The sequence below is a fragment of the Rhinopithecus roxellana genome, chromosome 20 (assembly GCF_007565055.1).
Source record: "Rhinopithecus roxellana isolate Shanxi Qingling chromosome 20, ASM756505v1, whole genome shotgun sequence".
In the NCBI taxonomy this organism is placed as follows: domain Eukaryota; kingdom Metazoa; phylum Chordata; class Mammalia; order Primates; family Cercopithecidae; genus Rhinopithecus; species Rhinopithecus roxellana.
Genome location: NC_044568.1, coordinates 80090832 through 80115937, shown reverse-complemented (window position 1 = coordinate 80115937; position 25106 = coordinate 80090832). Strand labels below are relative to the sequence as shown.

The 25106-nt window shown below is 42.5% G+C and overlaps 1 protein-coding gene across 3 annotated transcripts in view; it reads left to right on the top strand.

The window, feature by feature from the left end:
- Positions 1-21051, top strand: part of CPPED1 (calcineurin like phosphoesterase domain containing 1) — a 138784-nt gene extending 117733 nt beyond the window's left edge. For 2 of the 3 annotated variants that reach the window (XM_010358682.2, XM_030924949.1), the window contains exon 4: positions 18053-21051. In XM_010358682.2, the coding sequence (XP_010356984.1) occupies positions 18053-18282 (230 nt within the window). In that variant the 3' untranslated portion in view covers positions 18283-21051. Of the gene's footprint in view, positions 1-9077; positions 9197-18052 lie in introns of those variants that run through there. The other variant, XM_030924950.1, reaches the window with a different exon arrangement.
- The last annotated feature ends 4055 nt before the right edge of the window (positions 21052-25106 follow it).

The following is a 25106-nucleotide window of genomic DNA, read 5'->3' as shown; positions in this document are numbered from 1 at the left end:
GTTTAAGGTAGGGTATGGAAATCTAGAAAATTCTCCATTCTGGATTGAAACCTTAATGTGTGCCCCACGCTCCATTTCACACGCAAGCTGCCATCTTCTTTTAAAAATAAAGAGGAAATTATGAACAGTGAGAAAGATGTAATTTGTGCAAATGAAAAGAAAAAGATCTTCTGATCAGATACTTAGAGAAGGATGAGAGGAAAGTATAATTATTGAGTGCTGCCTGAGTACAAGACATGCAGCTTCCTGCTGTGCCACCCAGGGCGTGTCTCTGATTCTTGCTTATCTTCCCAGTGACCCTGGGATTGGTTGATACTAATCTTGCCTTCCAAATGAGGAAACTCGGGTTCACATATGTTGCTGCACATGCCACACCTACACAGCTCAGCAACAGTAGAACTTAGGTTCAAGCCTGAGGCTCCCAACCCCTAGCTCCCACCCCAGGCTGCCACTGCTTTTCTAACAACCAAATATTAGTATTAACAAAATGCAGTCCTCCTCTTGCATATTCTACAGGTTTTGAATCTGTAAGTCATCAGGAAGGGGAAAAAATTAAAAGTTGAGCATAGCCCCCCCTTGTAGAAAAGTAATAAAGGGGCTGGGTGCAGTGGCTCATGCCTGTAATCCTAGCACTTTTGGGAGGCCAAAGTGGGCAGATCACCTAAGTTCAGGAGTTTGAGACCAGCCTGGCCAACATCGCAAAATCCCACCTCTACTAAAGATACAGAAATTAGCTGGGCGTGGTGGTGGGAACGTGTAATCTCAGCTACTCAGGAGGCTGAGGCAGGGAGAATTGCTTGAACCCAGGAGACACAAGTTGCAGTGAGCCAAGATCACGCCACTGCACTCCAACATAGGCAACAGAGCAAGACGCTGTCTCAAAAGAATAGTAAACGGCAGTGAGTCGCGGGGTTGAGGAGCATAACTGATCCTCGAGTCCAGGGTAGGGAAGTGATGCTATGCTGTGATCACACTCTCAAGGCTGGGGACTCAAGAGGGCAGCCAGACGCCTCCAGGCCCTGGAGAGTAATTATTTCCCAATACTGCTCTTTACCCTGGAGCATGAGAGCACATCCACATGCCCTGTTTAATTCTAAGTGGGATGCAGATGTGGTGGGTGGAAGTGGGAAACGTCACGTTATGCACAGGAATGTGGGCCCCTCTCAGCTGCCTCCAGGTGTTGGTGTGATGCCTGTGACCACTGAACCTCTTCCATCCACTCTCAAACCTTTTGCAGCAGAACTACTTCCGTCCTGATGAAGCTGAAAATGCACAGCCCTAGGTGTTTTCTAGGCCACTTCTGTGCCATCCCCATCTCCCACGTTCTTAGTTTTAATTAAGAGGAACTTTGAAAAGGGAAGAATATAATTTTTGTGGATCATTAATCAGGTGAGGTAGGAAAAGTATAATGTACGTGGTGTCTTAGTTCATTTTGTGCTGCTATAACAGAATACCTGAGCCTGGGTAATTTATAAAGAACAGAGATTGATTTCTTTCTGTTCTGGAGGTGGGGAAGTCCAAGGTCAAGGGGCTGCATCTGGTAAGGGCCTTCTTGTTGGGGCATCCCTGACAAGAGTGAGGAGGAAGGGGGCCTGGCCAAATTCATCCTTTTTTTTTTAAATTAGGAAGCCACTTCTCTGATGACAGCATTAATGCATTCATGATGACAGAGCCCCCGTGACCTAATCATCTCTTAAAGGTCCACCTCCCAATGCTGTTACACTGGGGATTAAGTTTATAACACTTAAACTTTGGGGGACACATTGAAATCATAATGCATGGCTCTTCTTTAGGGGAGGAAATGGGGGTGGGGGAGGAATCCTTAAAGAAATCTCTTCAGGTTTTACAGTATGAGCTGGCTTTAGGTAAAGGTCATTTTAACAACTGGGCCATTGCTTCCTACCCAAGCAAAACATTAAAAAGAAAGACGAAGAGAATCTCAAGAGGAGGCTAAGAATCCTAAGACAAGCCAGATGCTTCATATCACATAGACCAGACATGTGAGCAAATGCCTGAAATGACCAATTGTATAGGTGTTAATGTCACACCCATAAGAGGAGATGAGGCTGGAACCCAGGTTTCCAGCAGGGTTCAGCCCAGGAGCACCTGGACCCATCACAGTGAAATCTTTGAGAGGCTCAGCTCCAGAAGGAGATATTGCCCCCACAACCCACCCCAGGTCTCACAGGGGCAGGGCTGCTTGGCTTGGGCACTCCGTAACCCAAGAGTGTCTCTCTTCTCATGCTGATGATACAGCAAGCAGGAGTAGATGGGCTTCTCCGCCAAGACCCAGGTCAGAGGGGCTCTGCAGATAAGACTGCTTCTTCCCTGGATCTGTTTCTGCCCACTGAATCCCAGATGCTCTCTGAGAAGCTATAGTAACTATGTGTGTCCCCATGCATGTGAGTAGTCCTTAGAGGGCTGAAAGGCTCTGAACTCTCCTGACCTCCCAGTTTACAGTATTTGTATTATTAAGATATAGAATGATCATCCAACAACCTAGATTTTACATAGCAGTGTGGGGGCAGAGGGAAAGCTTTTTGTTCCACCTTCTGAAGGTTCACTGTGGAAATGAACTGACAATGAACAGGTGATCAGGAAAAACATGCATACAGATGTATTAATGTGCTGAACTTGAGAGCCATACAAAATATGAGACTCAAGGGGCAAATAGTTGAAGCTTATATACCCTCTTCATAGGGGAGAGGGAGATGGGAGAAATGTAGGCAATTTTGAGCAGTCATAAATGATTTTTAGGGAATTGAATGGGCCTAGGAAGCAGACATTATCTTGTAAACGATTCTTTTAGGAAACTGAATGGGACCAGCAAGTTATGGGAAGGTAAGAGACAGAACTGCATTGTGAACAAAGGTTGTCTTATTATGTAGATAAAGTCTCCTATGTAATCTCTTGGAGCTACCCTCAGAAGAATGGAAGAAAAGCCTGTCTGGGCATGGTGATGACTTTTAGTCTCTTCTCTTCTCCATTGGCTAATCTTTCTCGGTTATTTGATGAGATTCCTAGGGAGGGATTCTTAAGATAATTGCATTTCTTTTAGAAAGAAATCTCCTTAGTCAGATAAGGAAATTCCAGAGAGTTTCAGATAAGGAAATTCTGTCACTGCTCTTGAGGAGGGAAGGTCAGAGAGACCTTGAGGCTGCTGCTTTAGTTCAGCATGTCAAAATGCCATGTTTTGGGGTACCATTTCTGAGCCCCAACACCGGAAATACAGTTTTCAGGACGTTAGTGAGTAGCTCTGAAATACGGCAGCATATCCTGAATGGAATAAGTAAAAGATCCATTGTCGAATATATAAAAGCAAGTTTTAAATCTATATGTAGCCTATTCCATTTTTGTGAGATTTTATATATGTATATATGTTTCTTTAGATCTATATCTAACATATGTATAGTAGTATACACATTTAAATTATCTGGAAAATCCTAAAATAGGAACATGGATTTCAAGAAATTTCCCTCCTCCCACTTTCTTTTGTTTAATATTCTGTAGTTTTACAACATTCGGGTTTAATTTTAGCAAGTATGCATTGTTTTTGTTTTTGTTTTCACATTTTATTTGGAAGTATTTTCAAGCTTACAGAAAAGATGCAAGAAAAGGAATAGTAAAAGGAATGCCTACCTACTCTTGACACACACATCCAACCATAGTAAGTCCTGTGAACATGCTTTGTTCTGAGGAGATGAAAGGGATTATCCAGCATGAAAAAGGAACGGAGAGGATAGCAGTTACTCGGAAGTTCTGGATAAACAGATACTTATTTTAGGTCCTCTTGAGGAGTTTTGCTTTTAATCTTTGCAAGGCTTGTGTGAGATCACCAAAGAATGAGTTCTCATTGATCAAACTCTCAAATCCTTGTGGGGTATTTAAATTGATTATGTTTTTCTGAAGAATAATTTGGGAGTCATATCAAAAGTCTAAAAAATAGGAATATGAAAACTAAATTTATAGCCAACAAGAAAAAGAGTGACTATTTTCACCATTACTTTTTAACATTATATTGGAGATCCTAATTATTGCAAAAAGCAAGAGAAAGAAGTAAGAGACATAAAGATAAGAAGTAAAATGACCTATTTGTAGATGGTGTGATTTTTTTTTTAACTTAGAAAATCCCAGGAGTCTACCAAATAATTACTAGAATGAATAAATGAATTTAGCACGGTCTCAGGATATGAGGTTAATAGACAAAAATAATTGCATTTTTATATAGTATCAGCAAGCAATTGTTAAGTGAAATTGCAAAAATAATTCAATTTACAATAGCACCATAAAACATGAAATACCTAGGAATAACAAAGGATATCCAAGACCTCTGCCTCTACAAAACATTGCTGAAAGTAATTTTAAAAGACCTAAGTAAATGGAAAGATAGACCATATTTATGGATTACAGGGCCAATGTTAATATGGCATTTTCCCCTGGGTTGATCGATCGATTCAACAAAATCCCAATCAAAATTACAGCAGTTTTATTATTTGTAGAAATCAGCATGCTGATTGTAAAATTTCCGTGGAAATGCAGGGTATCTATAATGGCCAAAACAGTTGAATTAGATCTGAGTTACTTTTTTAGATGGAAGGATGTAGACACTTTTAAAGTAGATATAGAAGTCTCTTTCTGGCCATCAGGACAGATGCTCTTACTTATAGAACAGTTGACCTTTTTTGTGTTCACTAACACAAGTCACTTACCTCCCTTGTTTGAAATGGCATTCGTGGTTTTATACATGAAACTCCAAATTACTGTTCCCTTTGTTACTGTTTTTCGATTTTTATTTTTGAGAAGCACAGAAACTTTCAGATTTTTGAAGAATCAAGAACTCTTGGCCGAACTTACCCAAATGTATTATTTTTAATGGTATGCTTTATTAGTGAGGGTGGCCTTCCTCCTGTTTTTGTAAATAATGTTTTATTGGATCACAGCCGTGCCCACAAGCTTATATACTTTCTATGGCTGCTTTCACATTACAAAGGAAAGCAGAGTTGAGTAGTCGTGACAGAGACTGCATGGCCCACAAAGCCTAAAATATTTATTATCCAGACCTTTCTGGAAAACGTTTGCTGACGCAGGTCAATTAAGTTAGCAGTGATCCTCAAAAGAAGTTCCATGAAAATATCTTTAAGATCCCATGCTAGTTCACGGGATTTGGGGATGATAGGGTTTGAATCAGTGAACGGCTGAAGCTGGAAGTGATGGGATGCTTTGATGCTTACCATGAGAAGGGAGACGCATACACGACCTAGGCACTTTCTTTTTTCTCTTTTTCAGACAGAGTCTTGCTCTGTCACCAAACTGGAGTGCAGTGGCACCAGCTCAGCTCACTGCAGCCTCCGCCTCCCAGGTTCAAGTGATTCTTGTGCCTCAGCCTTCCAAGTAGCTGAGATTACAGGCACACACCACCACATCCGCATCCACATTTCTATATTTTTAGTAGAGATGGGATTTTGCCATGTTGGTCAGGCTGGTCTCAAACTCCTGACCTCAAGTGATCCGCCCGCCTCGGCCTCCCAAAGTGCTGGGATTACAGGCATAAGCCACTGCGCCCAGCCAACCTTGGCACTTTTTGTAAGTCATTGCATTTCAGCCAGTGTATAGCCCCATGTAGCCCTCTGGCCCGCCTCTCCCCACCCTCGTCTGTCCTCCAGCCAAGCCAGAATCTGAACTGGAATTCTGGTACCACCCACCAGCTGACCTTTAGTCGTGTCCTCTGGGAAATGTGCAGGAGTTTCTTGATGTTGGATGTCAGGGGGATTAAAAATGCTGAAGCGGGAATTCGGACGCCCAGCAGGTGCCAGCCTGCAGGAGCCTTTACGTTTGGTGCCTGCTGCTTCCTGGACACACTTGACTCTCCTCACTCACTCGTGATATTCCCCTCACCTGATGTGTCTTTACCTCCACTTGGCAGGTGTTTTAGTGCTGACTCTGGGGACAGACTCCTGGGTTCAGATCCCGCCGTGCCACCTACCGGCTGAGTTAGGCAAACTACTGAACATCTCTAAATCGGATAAAAAAATCACGGATAATAACCATGCCTCCTTCATGGAGAAATTGTGGGAATTAAATGAGCTAAAAACAAGTAAAGTGCATAGAACAATGTCTAGACAGATAATGAACACTCCGTAAATATTATTATCATCATTATTGTTATTACCATCATAATATGATCCCCCCTCAGGCCTCAGGTCAGACATGAGCAGAGAACTAGGAGAAATTAAGGATGTGTTTACGTCAGAGCCACCCCCTCCAGGAAGCCTTCTTACAGGACCTATGGCACCGTGATCTTTGGCACTTTGCACCTCTGAGATGGTGGACAGAGCCTGTGCTTCTGAATTGGCCTTGTCCAAGTATACATCTTAGCTATGTGAATCCAGGCAAGTCACTTAACCTCTCTGTGCCTCATTCCCTCATCTGCAAAAGGGGATGATATCTTCCTTGTCAGGGTCCTCATTTGGCTTGAGTGAGATGATGCGGGTGCAAAGTGCAGCTCATAGATGTCCAGTGAATAAAACGCTGCTGAACGATGTTGATTTCTGTGTTTTGTTATGAGTAGCTCTTTCTCTGACTGCCTGGCTGTAGACCTCGAGTTCTTGATTGCTGGGAGTGGTTGGTCCTACCACACTCCATAATACCTGGCACCAAGAGGGAGCTCAACAAATGTTTATTGCCTCAAACTAACTGAAGAAACAACCTCCCACCTTACCCGGATCCCCTTCCACCGTGTCCCCTGTCAGTCCTGGGCCACAGGCATTGGGTCACTGGAGAAGATATATACCAGGGAAATTCTGATGAGAGTGAGTAAGTATGCTGGAATCTAGAATTCCCCAATTGATAGCACAAAGTGTAGAACCTTTTCCTCAATAAGTCAGGTGGGGCTTAACCATGACTTCATATTCCCAACCTGCACCTCCCAAACCCACTTAAGAAACATCTGTCTCTTCCCCTTTGCCACCTGGCCACCCCTGGCCAGAATCTCTTATCTCAAAGCCTGCTAAAGAAATTCTTTACCGGCAGGAGGGATTATGTATACCTACTTTCTATACATTTACACCAAACCTTTCCTTTTTTTTTTTTTTTTTTTTTTTTTGAGGCGGAGTCTCGCTCTGTCGCCCGGACTGGAGTGCAGTGGCCAGATCTCAGCTCACTGCAAGCTCCGCCTCCCGGGTTTACGCCATTCTCCTGCCTCAGCCTCCCTAGTAGCTGGGACCACAGGCGCCCGCCACCTCGCCCGGCTAGTTTTTGTATTTTTAGTAGAGACGAGGTTTCACCGTGTTAGCCAGGATGGTCTCGATCTCCTGACCTCGTGATCCGCCCGTCTCGGCCTCCCAAAGTGCTGGGATTACAGGCTTGAGCCACCGCGCCCGGCCAACCTTTCCTTTTTTAATTGTCCATTTCTCTCCCTCTTTTTTATTTGTGTCACATCTTTCCCTACCACTGAGGAGGAATAAAGTCAGTGTGAGTGACGGTTTGCAGTGCAGTTTTCACTGTTACAACTGGCAGCGTAAAGCTGGATCACATTTTCACAAATAGAGTCTCATGCAGGATAAAAGTAAAAGCTGTCCAATTGGAGGGTGTTTACACTTTCCAGGTCTAAGCCCCAACACCAAGACGTTAAAGAAATCCAGTGTTTAGTATGGGAATTGTACTGGCTTGCATCTCAATTTCCTGATTGATTTGAAGCAAGTTTCCAGCATTAGAATATTACATTATACAGAGACTGTGTCCCAATCCTCTGATTGATTTGAAATGAACTTGAATCAAGATAACTTAAAAATAGCTTTTGTAGCGTCTTCATGACTTGATACTGTGGAGAAAAAAAAAAAAAATACGAAGCTATCGCCACAGAAGTCATCTGTTGATGCAGTGGCTGCCTTTGCTGGAAATTCTTCTGGCAGTAATTTAAAAAGATGCCTGTCATCTCCTTACAGCAGTTCATAATTCAAAAACAATCTGTATGTAATACTCAATTAAGGAACCATAGAGGCATGTCAGCCACAGATGACTGATGCACAGGCTGAGTGGAAATTCTGCCCAACTCTTGAAAACACCACTAAAATCAATCCCCTGTCAGGGAAACCGAGGTTTATTAATACATTCCTTACCTCCATCGAGTTGTGAATCAATGCTTCCCTATCAAAAGCTAATAGAAAGCTGAGATGGGTGAAACTTCTTACAGGTCCTTGTGGCCCGTCGGCATGAAAGGGACAGGATTATAACTCGGAGAGAGGCTGCGTGTTGCAGAGCTGGACTGCCGTGCTGTGTGCCTCCCTCCAGCAGTGAGCAGCTGGCCCTGCCCTGGAGAAATCCTCATGGGTGGGGCAATGATGAGCTTGGTACCAACACCCATCCTCCCCCCCAGACCTCTGCCACCCATGAGATGGGCTGTCATTGTTATTCATTGTTCAAATAAGGAAATACAAACTCATGGAGGCCAGTAATGGGTCCAAGGTCCCAAAGCAGAATGGACTCTGATGTCTGAGTACGCCGAGTTCCGATCCTCGATGCCCTGTTGTCTAACTGTGTGGCTTTGTGTTTGTCTCTTAACTTCTCTGGGCCTCAGTTTTCTCATCTGTAAAATAGAGATGATGTGAGTCCCTAGGACAGAGGTGCATTGGGAGGATTCAGTAAAACAGGATGAAGGATACAGAGCGCCCCACTGCTGTGCCACCCCCTTCCACGCCCCTCCTCCTTTCACTCCACCTGGAGTGGTTGCCCTTACTGGAGGTGGAACTAGGAGAAATATTCCAGGTTCAGAACTTCCAGGCCTCTCTGGAGCTGAGAAATAGACTCAGACACCCCCACGTCTGGAAATTCACCAGGCTTCTTCTGAATCTGGCTCCAACCCAAGAAATGTCTCCCCCAATTTCCAACTCAGCATCTCATCCCTCGTTTCAGACTTCTTGAGCCAGCCAGGAACATGCCAGAGCCTTGAACTCAGCATCAGAACCCAGGAGGACAGAGTTGGTCACATCTTCCGACTTCTGAGACAGACTTTCGTCCCCTGCCTGGCCGTCTCTTTGTAAACTCATCACATGGTCATTACTTGATTTTTTGTCTTGCAGGACCCCAGAAGGCCAAGTTCCTCATTGGAGTTGGGGAGAAATCTCTTTTACCAGAAGGAGAAGGTTTTGAACACAACTTCTTTGCTCACTAGTAGTTTCTCTCATCATCATCGTTATTATTATTGTTATTATTATTATTATTATTATTATTATTTTGAGACAGGGTCTTGCTCTCTTGCCCAAGCTGGAGTGCAGTGGTGCAACCATAGCCCACTGCAACCTCCAACTCTTGAGCTCAAGCAATCCTCCCTTCTCAGCCTCCCGAGTAACTGGAACTACAGGCATGCACCCCCATGCCAGGCTGATTGGATAAACTTTTTTGTAGAGACAGGGTCTTATTTTGGTGCCGAGGCTGGTCTCAAACTCCTGGCCCCTCTTACCTTGGCCTCCTACCAAGTGATCCTCTTACCTTGGCCTCCCAGAGTACTGAGATTATAAGTGGGAGCCACCGCACCTGGCCTCATCTTTATTGCTAGTCATCTTGCAGCATCTTTGTACTCTAAGAATCCTCGTTTGGTCACATTTTCTGTGACTTAGGACATTAACAATAATTGGTGAGCCCTGAGGAGCAGATGGAGAGGACATGTATATTACAGAGAGGTGCAGCTGTCCACGGTCTGGGGAATCCGCTCGGAAAGGTCCTCTGGGCACTTGAACAATCACCATTAAATGCTCCCCTCTCTGTTAATGCCAATCAATATGGTGTGAAAATTAAACATAAATGAGTTTTTACAGCTAATTATGGCTAAGGCAAACTTCTTTCAAAATTGCCAGACATTCTTTCCAGAATAGTACAGTTTGTAACTATGAGTTAGGCATGAAGAGCCAAGTCTCATAAACGTAATTTAGCATGCAAAGATATAATAATGCTGAGTGCTTACTGTCCAGCCGTTCGGTGTTTCCCCAGGCAGGGCTGATCTCATGCGGTCCCATTTGAGCCACAGACTGGCTTTGAAACCCCAGGAAAGCTACAGAGGAAGCAGTCATTTCCGCCGCCCCTTGAGTCTGTACGATGGGAGCCTTTCAGTTCTCTATTTACGGCGAGGACCCATCGGGCGCCCAACCCAGCGTTCCAGCTGCAACCTGAGAACCGCACAGTTTGTGCTCTGGAGTGGCAGTGGCTGCATTTTGTCATGCCACCCTGCCCTGTTCATGTTGCCCTAATTTTTCTTTTACTTTCTTTTCTTTTTTCTTTTCTTTTGAGACAGAGTCTCGCTCTGTCACCCAGGCTGGAGTGCAGTGGCACAATCTCAGCTCACTGAAACCTCTGCCTCCCAAGTTCAAGTGAGTCTCCTGCCTCAGCCTCCCAAGTAGCTAAGATTATAGGCGCCTGCTACCACCCACGCCTGGCTAGTTTTTGTATTTATAGTAAAGATGGGGTTTTGCCATCTTGGCCAGGCTGTTCTCGATCTCCTGACCTCAACTGATCTGCCCGCCTCGGCCTCCGAAAGTGCTGGGATTTCAACCCGGATCACCAGATTAATTTGTGATCATTGTAAGCATTACACTATTGTAATAAGAGAGAATGATGCACCTCTCACTAATCCCACCCCACCCCCCTCACCTGGAACCACCACTATAAGCAGTTTAATGTCTATGCGCACATGCCCTCTTAGGTATACATATGCACACATAGGCACACATACCTCTATATGCACACAAACCTAAGGTACACATTATTTTATGCAGGATCACACGATGTTTTTGCAGCAGTGTGCTATATATATTAATGGTATTTGGCACCTTTTGGTGCCAGTACATATAAATTACCTCTTTTTTAAAAATGCACATGCTGTCATTTAACAGATCTTCCATAAACAGACGTTACTAACGGTACTGCGATGCACGTTGAACCATATATTGATGTCCACAGGCACAACACAGATACATCGTTGGGCCTTTCCCTGGGGATTTCTGAAGGCTAATCATCTACTAAAATGATTTTGTTGGGCCAAGGGAACGTACAGTAAAATGTGCGATAGTATTGCTGGATTGCCCCTTGACATGAGTTCTTTCTGTTCAAATTCTAATAAAAAGTAAATGGAATTACACTCATGCACCATTAGGCAATTTTGTTGTGTTGCAAACATCACAGTGTCCATATGCAAACCTAGATGGTGTAGTCTACTGCACACGTAGGCTGTGTGCTATAGCCTATAGCTCCTAGACTGCAAACCATGCAGCATGGTACTGTACTGGATACTGCAGGCAACCGTAACACAATGGTAGGGATTTGTATATCTAGACATAGAGAAGGTACAGTGAAAATACAGCATTATAATCTTACGGGACCACCTTCCTCTGTGGCATCCATCATTGACCAAAATGTCTATGTGCTGCACGTGACTGTAGCTGTTTCTCTCCACCTGCGGCTGTCTTAAGTAGGGAAGGCTGAATACCCTTCGTTTTTGCACCTGAGCTGATCCTTTATGCACCTGAGCTGATCCACACCTCCCCACAGGTGAATCTCCAGTTCCCACCAGCAAAGTTACCTATAGTCCCAAGAGCTCTCTTTACAGCCCCCCCAGAACCCCACTCACCAGAAGCAGAGACTGTCAGCAGATTCCCTTCCTGCCTTTCTCTTTCTCTCCCCTTGCTCTCCTGTCTCCTCGTTTGCTTTCCTTTGCACCTGTTTACCACCCTTTACCACCATTCTCAATCTCTGTTTCCTTCCTGTTCCCCAGCGTGGACCTAGTAAAAATCGTTTACATCCTGGAACAGGAAAAGGACATTAGGAAAAAACTAAGGGAATCTCATCATGGGCTTTAATTAATGTTAATGTGTCAATATTGGTTCATTAATTGTAACACATGTATTATCCTGATGTCGTATGTTAATGAATGGGGAAAACGGTAAAGGGGATATGAGAATTCTCTATATTATCTTTGTGATTTTTCTGTAAATATAAATTGTTCTAAAATTAAAAGTGTATTTTTAAAAATACAGCCAGGCGTGATAGCTCACACCTGTAATCCCAGCACTTCAGGAGGCTGAGGCAGGCAGATCACTTGAGGTCAAGAGTTCGAGGCCAGCCTGGCCAACATGGTGAAACCCCCATCTCTACTAAAAATACAAAAATTAGCCGGGTGTGCTGGCAGGCGCCTGTAATCCCAGCTACTCAGGAGGCTGAGCCAGGAGAATCACTTGAACCCAGGAGGCGGAGGTTGCAGCGAGCCAAGATCGTGCCACTGCACTCCAGCCTGGGCGTCACAGTGAGACTCTATCTCAAAAAAATACACAAAAAATATATATAATTTAAAAAATAAAAACACATGGATCATTCACATTTAGTCATTGTATGTGCTTCAGTTCCTCTTGGCTATGACAGTTTCTTACACTTTTCCTTGTTTTTGATGACAGTTTTGAGGAATGCTGGTCAGGTATTTGATACGCTGCGTCCCTCTTGGGAATATGTCTGATGTTTTTCTCTGGATTAGACTGGAGTGATGGATTTGGGGGAGGAAGACCACAGAGGTGAAGTGCCATTTTTATCACATTCATATCAAGAGCACATACGAACCCTGTGACTTTCCACTTTTGGTGTTTGTCCAGTTTCTTCACTGTAAATACATTCTTTTTTTTTTTTTTTTTTTAACCTTCTCTTTATACTCTTTGAACAGAAGTCACAATGCGCAGCCCACACCTAAGGGGTGAGGAAAGATGCTGTACTTCCTAGAGGGTGGGGTGTCTGTGTCATTTATTTGTTACCCTTCTGTGTGTAGGAGATGTTTCCCCCCTACCATTTATTTATGTATTCAGTGATTTATTATTATGGTCTTGCGAAGTTTTTATTTGTTTTTTAGAGACAAGGTCTCTCTGTCACCCAAACTGGAATGCAATGGCGCAGTCATAGCTCACTGTAGCTTCAAACTTTCAGGCTCAAGCAATCCTCCCACCTCAGCCTCCTGCGTAGCTAGGGCCACAGGCATGAGCCACCACACCTGCTAATTTTGTAATGTTTTGTAGAGACGGGGTCTCACTATGTTGCCCAGGCTGGTCGAACTCCTGGCCTCAAGCAATCCTCTCGCCTTGGCCTCCCAAAGTGCTGGGATTGCAGGCATCAGTCAATGCGCCTGGCCACCTCAGGGATTTTTTAATACTTTGGGTTATAATTCAACACTAGTTTATTTCGCTACTCAGATTGTTAAGCTTCGGCCATTGGGAATCCTGTCGCTTGATTCCTGTGTCCCTTTGCCATACCCCATCGTTGCAGGGTTTTTGTTTCTGATCACCGCTTTCCTTTCTCACAACACAAGATGTTCCAGGCTCATCTGTATTTCCTGCTCAGTGCTACAGTAGCCGTTTCTCCAAGGAGCCATAGTTCCTTTTATTAGAGAATCCTTACTAGGAAGCCAGATCTGAGTGCTAGGTGCTCTCATTGCTAGTACATGCTTCTAGGGGCTCTCAGCTGACAGAGCAAGGAAACGAATGTCTGTGTACTGGCCTGTGTATATACACATCTATAAATATTTTTATGTGAAACCACAGTGATATTGAGCTAAACATGAATTACCACTGATATCTCCAACTCTAATCCATTATTACCATATGGGTCATTTTAGCTTCCTCCTCTTCCTGTAATTTTTTTTGCATTTTTTATTGAGCTATAATTCACATACCATAAAATGTGCTCTTTTGAAGTATCAAATTTAGTTGTTTTAATATATTCACAAGGTTGTGCAACCATCACCATGATCTAATTGCAGACCATTTTTACCATTCCACAGAGAAACCCTGCACCTGTCAGCAGTCACTTTCCCGTTCCATCCTTCCCTCAGCCCCTAGCAACCACTGATCTACTTTCTCTATGGATTTTGCTATTCTGGACATTTTATATAAATGGAAGCATACAAGATGGGGCCTTTTGCAAGTGACTTATCTCACTTAGCTTAATATTTTTAAGGTGCATCTACATTGCAGCATGTATCAATGCTTTATGCCTTTTCGTGGTTGAATAACATCCCATTGTATGGGTAGACCAAATTTTGTTTATCCATCATCAACTGATGGACATTTAGGTTGCTTCCGTATTTTAGGCTCTTTTGAAAAATGCTGCTATGAACACTCACCTACAAGTTTTTGCATGGGCAAATGTTTTCTTTTCTCTTAGATGTATACTTAGGAGTGAAATAGCACAATTATGGTAAATATGTGTTTAACATTTGAGGAATTGCCAAAATGTTTTCCAAAAGAACTATACCATTTTACATTCCCACCAGCACGGTATGAAGGTTCTAATTTCTCCAAATCCCTATGAACACTTGTTGCTTTCCATCTCTTTCATCATAGCCATCCAAGTGGATATGAAGTGGTTATCTCATTGTCTCTATTCGCGTTTCCCTAAAGATAAATGATATTGAGCATCTTTTCACATGATTATCGGCCATTTGTACATCTCCTTTGAAGGAATGTCTGTTTAAATCCATTCCCGCTTGTTAATTGGGTTGTCTTTTGGTTGAGTTGTAAAAGCTCTTTATGTTTTCTGCATATTAGACCCTGATTAAATACATGATATGCAAATATCTTCTCCCATTCTATGGGTTGCCTTTTCATTTTTATGATGTTTTGGGATTACAAAAGTTGGTAATTTTGATGAAGTTCAGTTTATTTCTGTTTAGTTTGACTGCTATGCTCAGACATTGTAAAGAAATAAGATAACTATACATTTTTTCTTGCAAAGTGTCAGATTATTCAGTATTTTTATCTCCCTTCCAAATATGGCAATAACTTGTATATGTTTTAATTTTCCACCGAATTCCCTATCTTGACATTTTTTATTTTTAGTTTCGCTTTTAACATTAAAAAATAGGTTTAAAAATAAATCAATAGTTAATTCAGTTTACCAAAATATTGGTGTTTGCTCATCATTATTTTTTAATATTTCATCCTTTCTTTTGCTGAAGCAATTCTCTCAGTGGAGATTTAGACATGGTAAACTTTTAGTTTTTATATTCCAAACATTTTTTTTTTTTTTTTTTTTTGCCCTCGAACTTAACTGATAGTTTAGCTAGATATAAAATTTGAGGTCCATAGTTATTTGCTGTCAGCATTTAGAAGACGTTACTCTTTGATTCTGTTATTGTTAAGATTCCTGCTATCTGTATGATTATTTCTTTATAATGTTTTTACTGCAGTTGTCTTCCTATGGTTTTTCTCTTTGTCTTTGCTGTACCACAGTTTCATTGCACCATACATCAGTATGAATTAACTTTCATGTTTCCTGTGTAGTACTTTTATCTGAGGACCTGTGTCTTCCTTATTTTTGGAAAATTTCTGTTATTTCTTCACATTCTTCTCACTATTGTTTTCTCGTTTCTCCTCTATCAACTCATGTAAACTTCTGCTGATCTTAATCTGTCCTTTGAATTTTTAAATTCAAAGAACTCAAATCAAGAGCATGTTCCTATTGCTTGTGTCTAGGTCTCTGTATTGTGTTCTGGTTCCTCAGTTTTACCTCTCAGTTCACTAATTTCCTCTTTGATGTCTAGAATTGATCTCATTTATTTTATTATTTTTCATAGAGATGGGGTCTTCCTACATTGCCCAGGCTGGTCTCATACTCCTGGCATCAAGTGATTCTTACACCTCAGCCTGTCAAAGTATAGGGATTACAGGCATGAGACACCATGCCTGGCCTATCTCATTTATTGAAAGTTGTTTTTATTTTAAATTTTAGTGGATGCTTCTTTTGTGTCCACTATTTCTAAATGTTCATTACCTCCTATTAGCCTATGTTGTCTCATAACATCTTTTTATGGGTGTTAGTCCTTTATTAAGGACCTTTGATGTCTTAAACACATTGATTTGAAATATTTGTGAATTTTAAATAATTAATTTCATCTGGAGTGAATTTATGTTCCCAATTGAAGGGTTCGTAGACTATTTTACCACGTGATTTCTTCATGGGCAGCAGAATTTTTAATTGCGGGGTCAATTTGAGTAAGGGGTATTTTTTTGTTTTTTGTTTTTTTCCCCCTCATTCTTTCTCTCTTGGCTAACTTCTGACTCTCTAGTGGTTTTCATTACCTCCACCCCCACCCCCATTCAGGACCAGGCCTGATAATACTAGTTTAGAGTCCCATGGTAATATCGGGGAAAACATTTCAGCTCCTAGACTTGAGCCTGTGTCTCTCCTTCCTTCCTAGACTCTCTGGTTGCAATAAGCCTTAGCCCAGTGGTGTGCTGGAGACAGCTCCTACCAACTCATTAGGACCAGTCATTACATTTTAAGGAATGTTGTGAGCTGGTTGTTAAGTGGCCATTATTAATAATTATATAAACTCAGCATTAAATAGATTATATGAAAAAGCAAAGGTAATAAATACTCAAAACTGATCACTTTGTAATTCTTTTGCTAAATATTGCTGTGATCCATGCTCTTGAGGCTGTTGGCAGCGTTTGTATCTCTGTGGTAGAAACAGATCTGATACACATGTAATGGGCACTACTGGGCATCTCTTCTACATCTGGTTCAGTGACATCACCTTGGCAACTTGAAATGAGCCACGACCACAATGGAAGTATTTACACCATGGAAATTGACAAACATGACAAATCAGGTCTTTAAAAATAATAATAATGTGAAACATTTACCAGCCTACCACTTCCCCAGCACCAGGCAGCAGCAGCGTTCTTCAGCCTCCTTCCATAAACAGAGGCACCCACAACCGTCCTTTTTCCAGCAGGGAGCCAGGCTTTATTTTCCCCCATTTTCTCCTGAAAATGCTTTCAGTCTCTATGATCTTCTAAGAGCTGAACTCCTGGTGACATTGTACTCGCACTCATGACTTTGCCTCTCTGTTTTGTGTCTGGCCTGTAGAGCTATTTTTGTTTTTGAGCCTACCTGTGTCCTTGGGTTTTCTGTTTTACGCTTCATCCATTACGGCTCTTTGGAGCAGAGGGGGTTCGTCAAATGCCAAACATGCTCTGCTATCTTAATTAGAATGCCATAAACATTATTTTTAGTTATTTATTTATTTTGAGATGGAGTCTTGCTCTTGTTGCCCAGGCTGGAGTGCAGTGGCGTGATCTAGGCTCACTGCAACCTCTGCCTCCTGGGTTCAAGCAATTCTCCTGCTTCAGCCTCCTGAGTAGCTGGGATTACAGACGCCAGCCACCAGGACCTCCTAATTTTTTTGTATTATTTATTTATTTGTTTATGTGTTTATTTTTGAGACAGAGTCTTGCTCTGTTGCTTAGACTAGAGTGCAGTGGCATGATCTTGGCTCACTGCAACCTCTACCTCCCGAGTTCAAGTGAGTCTCCTGTCTCAGCCTCCCAGGTGGCTGGGACTACAGGCACCTGCCACCATGCCCAGCTAATTTTTGTATTTTTTAGTATGAGGTTTCACCATATTGGCCAGGCTGGTCTTGAACTCCTGACCTTGTGATCCACCCACCTTGGCCTCCCAAAGTGCTGTGATTACAGACGTGAGCCACCATGCCCGGCCATTTTTAAAAATATTTTTAGTAGAGACAGGATTTCACCATGTTGGCCAGGCTGGTCTCGAACTCCTGACCTCAAGTGATCCACCCATCTTGGCCTCCCAAAGTGCTGGAATTACAGGCATGAGCCACCATCCCTGGCCATAAACGTTATTTTTAAAAGACATAACTTCTGTCATCTGGATATTTCTGTAGTCCTCAGGATGTTTTCCTCAGTCTCTGTCTTTTCTCAAAGTCATTCACTTCATCTTCCTTCTTTCATTTTCTTCCCTAGTACTTCTTTGTACTAGTGATGACAAAAGTGTTAATAATATATTACAAATATGAAGTATCCTTTCAGGGATTCTGTATGTCACATACACTTTCTATTTGTTGATTATATGCAGAATATTATACATTTAGTATGATAATTCTACATGATGGTATAATAATATATTTAATACATTACTGTTCACAGAATAAAATGCTGGAGACCTCAGGTTACCTGATGGAAGTCCTCGGCCCCCTAACGTCTTTTTCCCTTCCCTGCAGGTGTCAAAGTCGTGTTCTCAGGCCACTACCACAGGAATGCCGGGGGCACCTACCAGAACCTCGACATGGTGGTGTCATCTGCCATCGGATGCCAGCTTGGCAGAGACCCCCATGGGCTCCGAGTCGTGGTGGTCACTGCCGAGAAAATTGTTCACCGATACTATAGTCTAGATGAGCTGAGTGAGAAAGGAGTAGAAGACGATCTCATGGATTTGATCAAGAAAAAATGACGGTCCGTCCTGTTCCCGTTCACTTTTCACTTGCACTATTTTTTTTTTTTTTTTTTTTTTTGCCAGAAACAGCAGCTGCACATAACCCCTTGCTGAAATATAAAAATAGCCCAGGCAGGTTTGTGAATTTATGTCCTTTATCAGAGAGCTGGGGCCCTATCCTGAATTATACTCAAAGTAGAACTGCGATTCCTTTAAAATGGAGCGAAAGATCCTGGAAATCAGTTTTTTAAATATTAGACTATCTCTGCATGGAGTTTGAATAAATTCTCCTAATGCTGTGTTTCTCAACTCCACTTTTGAATTGGATTGTTTTCTGGTTAGCGTATGCTCAAAGTCTGCCTGTCGACCTCAATTCCAATCTGATATCCAAGTATGATCTTTGATAATTCCTTAAACAAACTACACCTATTGTGTTAAATTGTGGTCATGATTCCCAAAATGCCAGGCAAAACAAAATTCATCTTTCCTTCCCAGCAGAATGAACAGCTGTCTCCCTTGTTGCAAGAGCCATGCAGACTTATTTTGACAAGGAGCCAAGTAGCCACCATTTACTGTTAAATTCTGAGACTTCTGTTATTGCTGCTGATAGAAACAGAATACAGTTGATACAGCTCGGAGCCTACATTTGCCTTCCTGGGTGCCTAGAAAAGTCACCTTTGCACATAAATTGGCCATTTATGAAAATCTCCTCCAAGAGACTGAAACCGAAGCTCTAAAATGCCACTTCTGCAGCCGCTGGGCAGCACATTTTGAGTTTGTTCACATCCACATTCTGGCTGTGTAGCCACTCCGCAGATGGGTGGTCTCTGGGGGTCAGAATGCCCCGCCACTCATGAGACTCTTTATTGTGTCCACTTCGACAGAAAAAGTGGGAATGTATGCAGAGCTCTCAAAAGAAACAAAGCAAAAATTCTGGTGGGGCCAAAACGGTGCCTTAAGCCACATCCTCTGAATTGGCCCTGACTTGAATTAAATACACTGATGCAAAATCCCTTGACAAAAGCGCGTAGGTTATTTCCAATCAGCATTGTTCTGATGTAACCTGTTTCACTGCGTCTTCTCAGCAGCTCCTGACCACTGCTCAGTTTTCTCTTCTACAGCCATTGTTCTGGTGGACAAGTAACCTAGGTGCTCCAAATCCTGGCAGGAAAAATGCACAGCATTACGGAACGGCACTCAGTAATCCTAAAATGACTTCCAAAGCTGGTTACACATGAACTGCAAAGTCTATTCCATTAAAAGACTTTCTCATTACAAAGTTTTAGTCAACGTAGCAAAACCATGGGAAATTAAATGGAAAGATAACTAAATATGTAAATTCATAAGGAACAAAAGATGAGAAGTTAATTATACGATAGGTTGGTGACACCATAGTTCGTTGTTACGTGCCACAAGAAAATTGAAATTTTTAAAAACTAAAGTGCTCTTCTTTTAGTGTTTTGCTGCAATCTTGTTTTGTATTTGTTTCTTTACAACAGGTGTAGGTGTAAGAGGTCAAGAAAAGGAGTTCGGTAAAGGGCATAGCTAATAACAACCACACATTGGGCTGGGCGCAGTGGCTTACGCCTGTAATCCCAACACTTTGGGAGGCTGAGACGGGCGGATCACCTGAGGTCAGGAGTTTGAGACCAGTCTGGCCAACATGGTGAAACTGCATCTCTACTGAAAATACAAAAATTAGCCAGGCATGCTGGTGCACACTTGTAATCCCACCTACTCAGAAGGCTGAGGCAGGAGATCACTGGAACCCAGGAGGCAGAGGTTGCGGTGAGCCAAGATCGTGCCACTGCCCTTCAGCCTGGGCGACAGAGCAAGACTCTGTCTCAAAAAAAAAAAAAATAAAACACACACACACACACACACATTGAGACTTGAGATGTGGTGACACTTGGATCATAAACAGAGGGCTTCGATTGCAGGATGGGGGTTTCTCCAGGGGGAAATGAAAAGGAGCTCTCATTGTGGTCTTACACATGCAAAATGCTCTGAATTGTGGCCCATGGGTTTGCAGAAGGATAATGGAGATAATTGAAAGTAATGAAAATGAAACTTACCAAATCTCCTTCCCCAAAAACTTAACTGATTTAAAAGTACCCCAAGAATATGCAAAGAAAAGGGAATCACATCAACAGATGATTGGATAAAGAACATGTGGTATGTATACACAATGGAATACTATTCAGCCATTAAAAAGAATGAAACCATGTCCTTTGCAGCAACCTGGGTGGAACTGGAGGCGGTTATCGTAAGTGAAATAACTTAGAAGTGGAAAGTCAAATACCTCATGTTCTCACTCATAAATGGGAGCTAAATAAAGTGTACCCATGAACATAGAGTGTGGAATAGACATTGGAGACTCAGAAGGGTGGGAGGAGGGTAAGGGATGAGAAATTACCCAGTGGGTACAATATACACTTTTTTGGTGTTGGTTGCAGGAAAAGCCCGGACTTCACCACTTCGCGATATATCCATGTAACAAAACTGCACTTGTATGCCTTATATTTATACAAATTTAATTTTTTAAAAAGGAAGAGAGAATCATTTTAAATTCTCACCACTTTTTAAGTAAGTAAACAGTGGTATTTCCCAGTGGCAAGAGGTTCAGAAAGATGTCAGGAAATGTTTTTGTAGATACGCATCTATCATTCTGATGGGTCATGACTAGTGTGTTCACTTGCGGTTCCTTTGCCTTTAAAAAAAGAGAACGATGTTAAAAAATAAGTGCCTTATACTGTGAAAAATGATAAAAGGACTTCCAGATTCGAAGTGCTGTGGTTTTCAATGTTTGTTATGTGTTTTAAGTGCTTTGGCTCAGAAAGGTGGGGGTCACATGGCCAAGGTCTCCCAACTCATCTTGGTGGAGAAGGAACGGATGTAGATGGCCCAAGGCTTGAGTCCATGCTCCATGACACTGTCCTGTCTTGGAAAACGTTTCTCAGCGGCGAAAGGTTGCACCAGCTCAGCCAGTGGCAACACACTGAGTACAGTAATCAGCACCTTGGACAGCGTTAGCTCGAGGCCCTGGGGATTTCCTCCCAGCTCTGCAAAGCCTAAACCATACCCTGATTGCACCAGGTTCAGGGGGCAGAAGCTTGTCCAAAGGGCAGATGGTTCCAGGGGGAGGATTTTTACTGGGGGATTTAGAAACTGAGCTGAGCCATCATGAGTGACGGGACACAGCCCTGTCTGCAGCAGTAACTGTCCGCAGCTCTAGCTGCTCCGTGTCTGGAGTTACCGCCCCAGGGTGTAGGGAACCACCAGCTGTCTGAAGGCAAGGAATGTAATCTAATGCTCCCCTTTTCCATTAATCACTTTAATTGGAGGAAAAAACAAAAACACAAGGGCATGTTACAGGGGGAAGGTTTTTTAAAGTGATCTCAAATTGGATTGCAAAGGCTCAAGTGACTTTGGGAATGGGGCTGGGAAGATGATCATTTACTTATTACAATAAATAATTTTATCTCACATCTTCAGTCATGTTTCTCCTAAGACTGGGAAGAATGGGGAAAAAAATCTAGTAAGCTTTATGGGACTAGCAACAGAACATTTTATCCTATTTTGTGATTTTCAGTATTAAGAGACTATTGATCACTTGCAGAGTTACAAGGCAAGCACTAGTTTAAACTTGAATAAGACAAGGACCATTGACCTTATATACCTGTAAATGACACTGCAGTGTATATAACTGTAGAAACAGTATACACATAGTAGTTCAGTATTACAGTCTGTATTCCAATCCAGAATCTTTTGAGAAAAGGTTGCCAAAACATCATTTGCATTTACTTGAACTCTTTTTTTTTTTTGAGACAGGGTCTTGCTCTATCACCCAGGCTGCAGCCTTGAACTCTTGGGTTCAACCAACCCTCCCACCTCAGCCTCCCAAATTAGCTGGGACTATAGGCTCGTGTCACTACATGTAATTTTTTTATATATATATTTGTAGAGATGGAGGTCTTGCTCTGTTACCCAGGCTGGTCTTGAACTCCTGGCCCCAAGCAGTCCTTCCACCTCGGCCTCCCAATTGCAGGCATTGGCCACTGCACCCATCCTTACTTGAACTCTTAATACTTATTCTTCAAGTAGTGCCTAAAACGATTTTGTGCAGTCACAAAATTAGGTAGCAATATTATATTGAGCTGGGGAAAAAAAGAATATTTGAGAGTAAATTGCCAAGGCAAGTTCTATTAAAAACTTTCTGTAATAGACATCAGGAATTTTTTATTCAGGTAACCTCAACAGTTTTTATTGCACTTGTAACAGATAGTACTTGTAATACTGATTTTTATAACTTCATAAAATACTCTCAAGCCATGGGGGAGCTCTTATGTATTTTTTAGTGAGTATACACACATACACACATATAGTAAAAGTGGAGGATTCTTTTCTTGGAATAATGATTTCTAGCATTTATCTAGAAAAGATTTTGCTGACTAAATTTTCTTTTTCCTCCGGTGGATTTTTAAACATCAGTGCATGCACATGAATACAGATTGGATTTTTCCTTTAGGTTTTATCTATGTAAATGAAGTCGATTAAATATGAGTAATCATGTTACCCTTCATTATTCTGGCAATTATGTTTGAGAAGTAGATTTCTTCACTAAAGGGGCTTCACAGCACACTTAGAATGAGTGAGCCACTGTGCCTTTCTAGAAACGTTTCTTGTCAAAACACTCACCCCTGAAAGTGGCCTTCCTCCTTGATATGGTTTGGCTCTGTGTCCACACCCAAATCTCATCTTGAATTGTAATCCCCATAATCCCCCTGTGTCAAGGGATGGACCTCGTGGGAGGTAACTGGATCACGGAGGCAGTTTCTCCCATGCTATTCTTGTGATAGTGAGTTCTCACGAAACTGATGGTTTCGTGTTTGACAGTTCCTCCTTCACACTCTTTCTCACCTGTTGCCGGGTAAGACATGCCTGCTTCCCCTTCCACCAGGATTGTAAGTTTCCTGAGGCCTCCCCAGCCATGCAGAACTGTGAGTCTATTAAATCTCTTTTCTTTATAAATTACCCAGTCTCAGGCAGTTCTTCATAGCCGTGTGAAAATGGGCTAATACACTGCTCCACCCTGTCTAAGGTTACACTCCTTGTCCCAGCATTGCATTCTCATTTCCTTGCTTGCTTTTTTTTGTTTTGTTTTTTTGTGTTTTTTTTGTTTTTGTTTTCGTAGCGCATCACTGAGAAATGTCCTTGCTTAATTATCTCTAAGTGTAAGCCACCACACACACCCACCAGAATGCAAGCTCCAGACAGCAGGGACCATGTCTGTCCCATTGCCATTCTATCCCTAGCATCTGGAACTGTGCCTAAGGGCATAGAGTTGCTGCTCAAAGAATACTCGGCAATGGATGGTGAGTAAAGCTATATAGCTATGGCGATCACATAGTAATCTATACCGATTATCACTATGAACACCCAATTGATAGGGGAGGAAGAAAGGGAAGGAGGTGATATTCCTAAGCCTAGTAGTAGTCCTTGTGGGATTGTCCTCAAAGTGAAGTATTGTCAGCAGCTTCACCAATAACTGGCAGCAGCATTGTCATCTTTAGTTCAGTGCTCTCAGTGAAGAAATAGGAGGTGAAAACAAAAATATCCTCCACTTGTAATTCTAAGCTTAGTTCACTGAACAAATACTGTACAGTAACCAAAGCAGGTGAGCCAGACAAGAGAGTGACTCTAGACTGAAGGTTCTATGTGAATATAAAAGAGATGTCTTGAAATACAGGGATGAAACTCAGGAAACACTGAAAACTGCATTGTGGGAGCGCAGCCCAGGGACATGATGGGAATGAATAAGATTCCTGGGAAAATCTAGCAGCACTGCAAGATAGGGAATCTGAAAACTCCAGGCTTGTGCACCCTGAACGAAAAAGGAATTGACTCCACCTGGAGTTCAGTGGTTTAAGGCCCCTACGGTCCAAACTTCCTAGAGTGAAGACATGCAAGGAACTCAAAACCTTGGTGAGTCTCCCCTCCCCTCCACATTGGTCTGAGGGCAAACCACAATTGCAAAGCAGCACACCAGAGGTCAATAAAGTTCTTCTCAAAATTCACTTTTTCTGTTTCGACATAGGGTCTCGCTCTGTTGCCCAGGGTGGGGTGCAGTGGCACAATCTCAGCACATGACAGTCTCCACTTCCTAGGTTCAAGCAATCCTCCTGCCTCAGCCTCCCAAGTAGCTGGGACCAAAGGCATGCGCCACCACACCCAGCTAATCTTTGTATTTTTGGTAGTTGGAGTTTTGCCATGTTGCTCAGGCTGCCCTCAAACTGCTGGGCTCAAGTGACTCACCTGCCTCGGCTTCCCAAAGTGCTAGTGTTAACAGGCGTGAACCACCAGGCCTGGCCTAAAATTCACTATGTATTAGACCAGAGATACCAGAGGAAGAAGCCCAGGTCACTGGGGAGTGAGGAGTCCTAGCAGGGAGACAGCCGGGGATAGGAAGCCTCTGATTTGTATATCGGCTTCACACAAATCTCTTGCTTACCCCCAAAGCATGCATGAGCAAGACAGGCAGGGCAACACAAGCTTAAAGAATTGAACCAAGATTTGAATCACTGCCCAGAGGAAGCAACAGAAAGCTTACCGTTGGAGTCTGATCAAGTTAATTGCCTGAAAGAGCCTCAACATTCTTCAGAAGAATATAACTGAATCCCAGTTCTTCACAATATGATATTCACCTTGCCCAGCATACAACCCAAAATTGCTTGACATACAACAAAACAACAAAAGCAACAACAGAAAAAAGAAAATACATTACTCTCAAAGGAAAAGACAGTCCATCCTAAGATGCCCCAGATGTTGGAATTATCACTCCA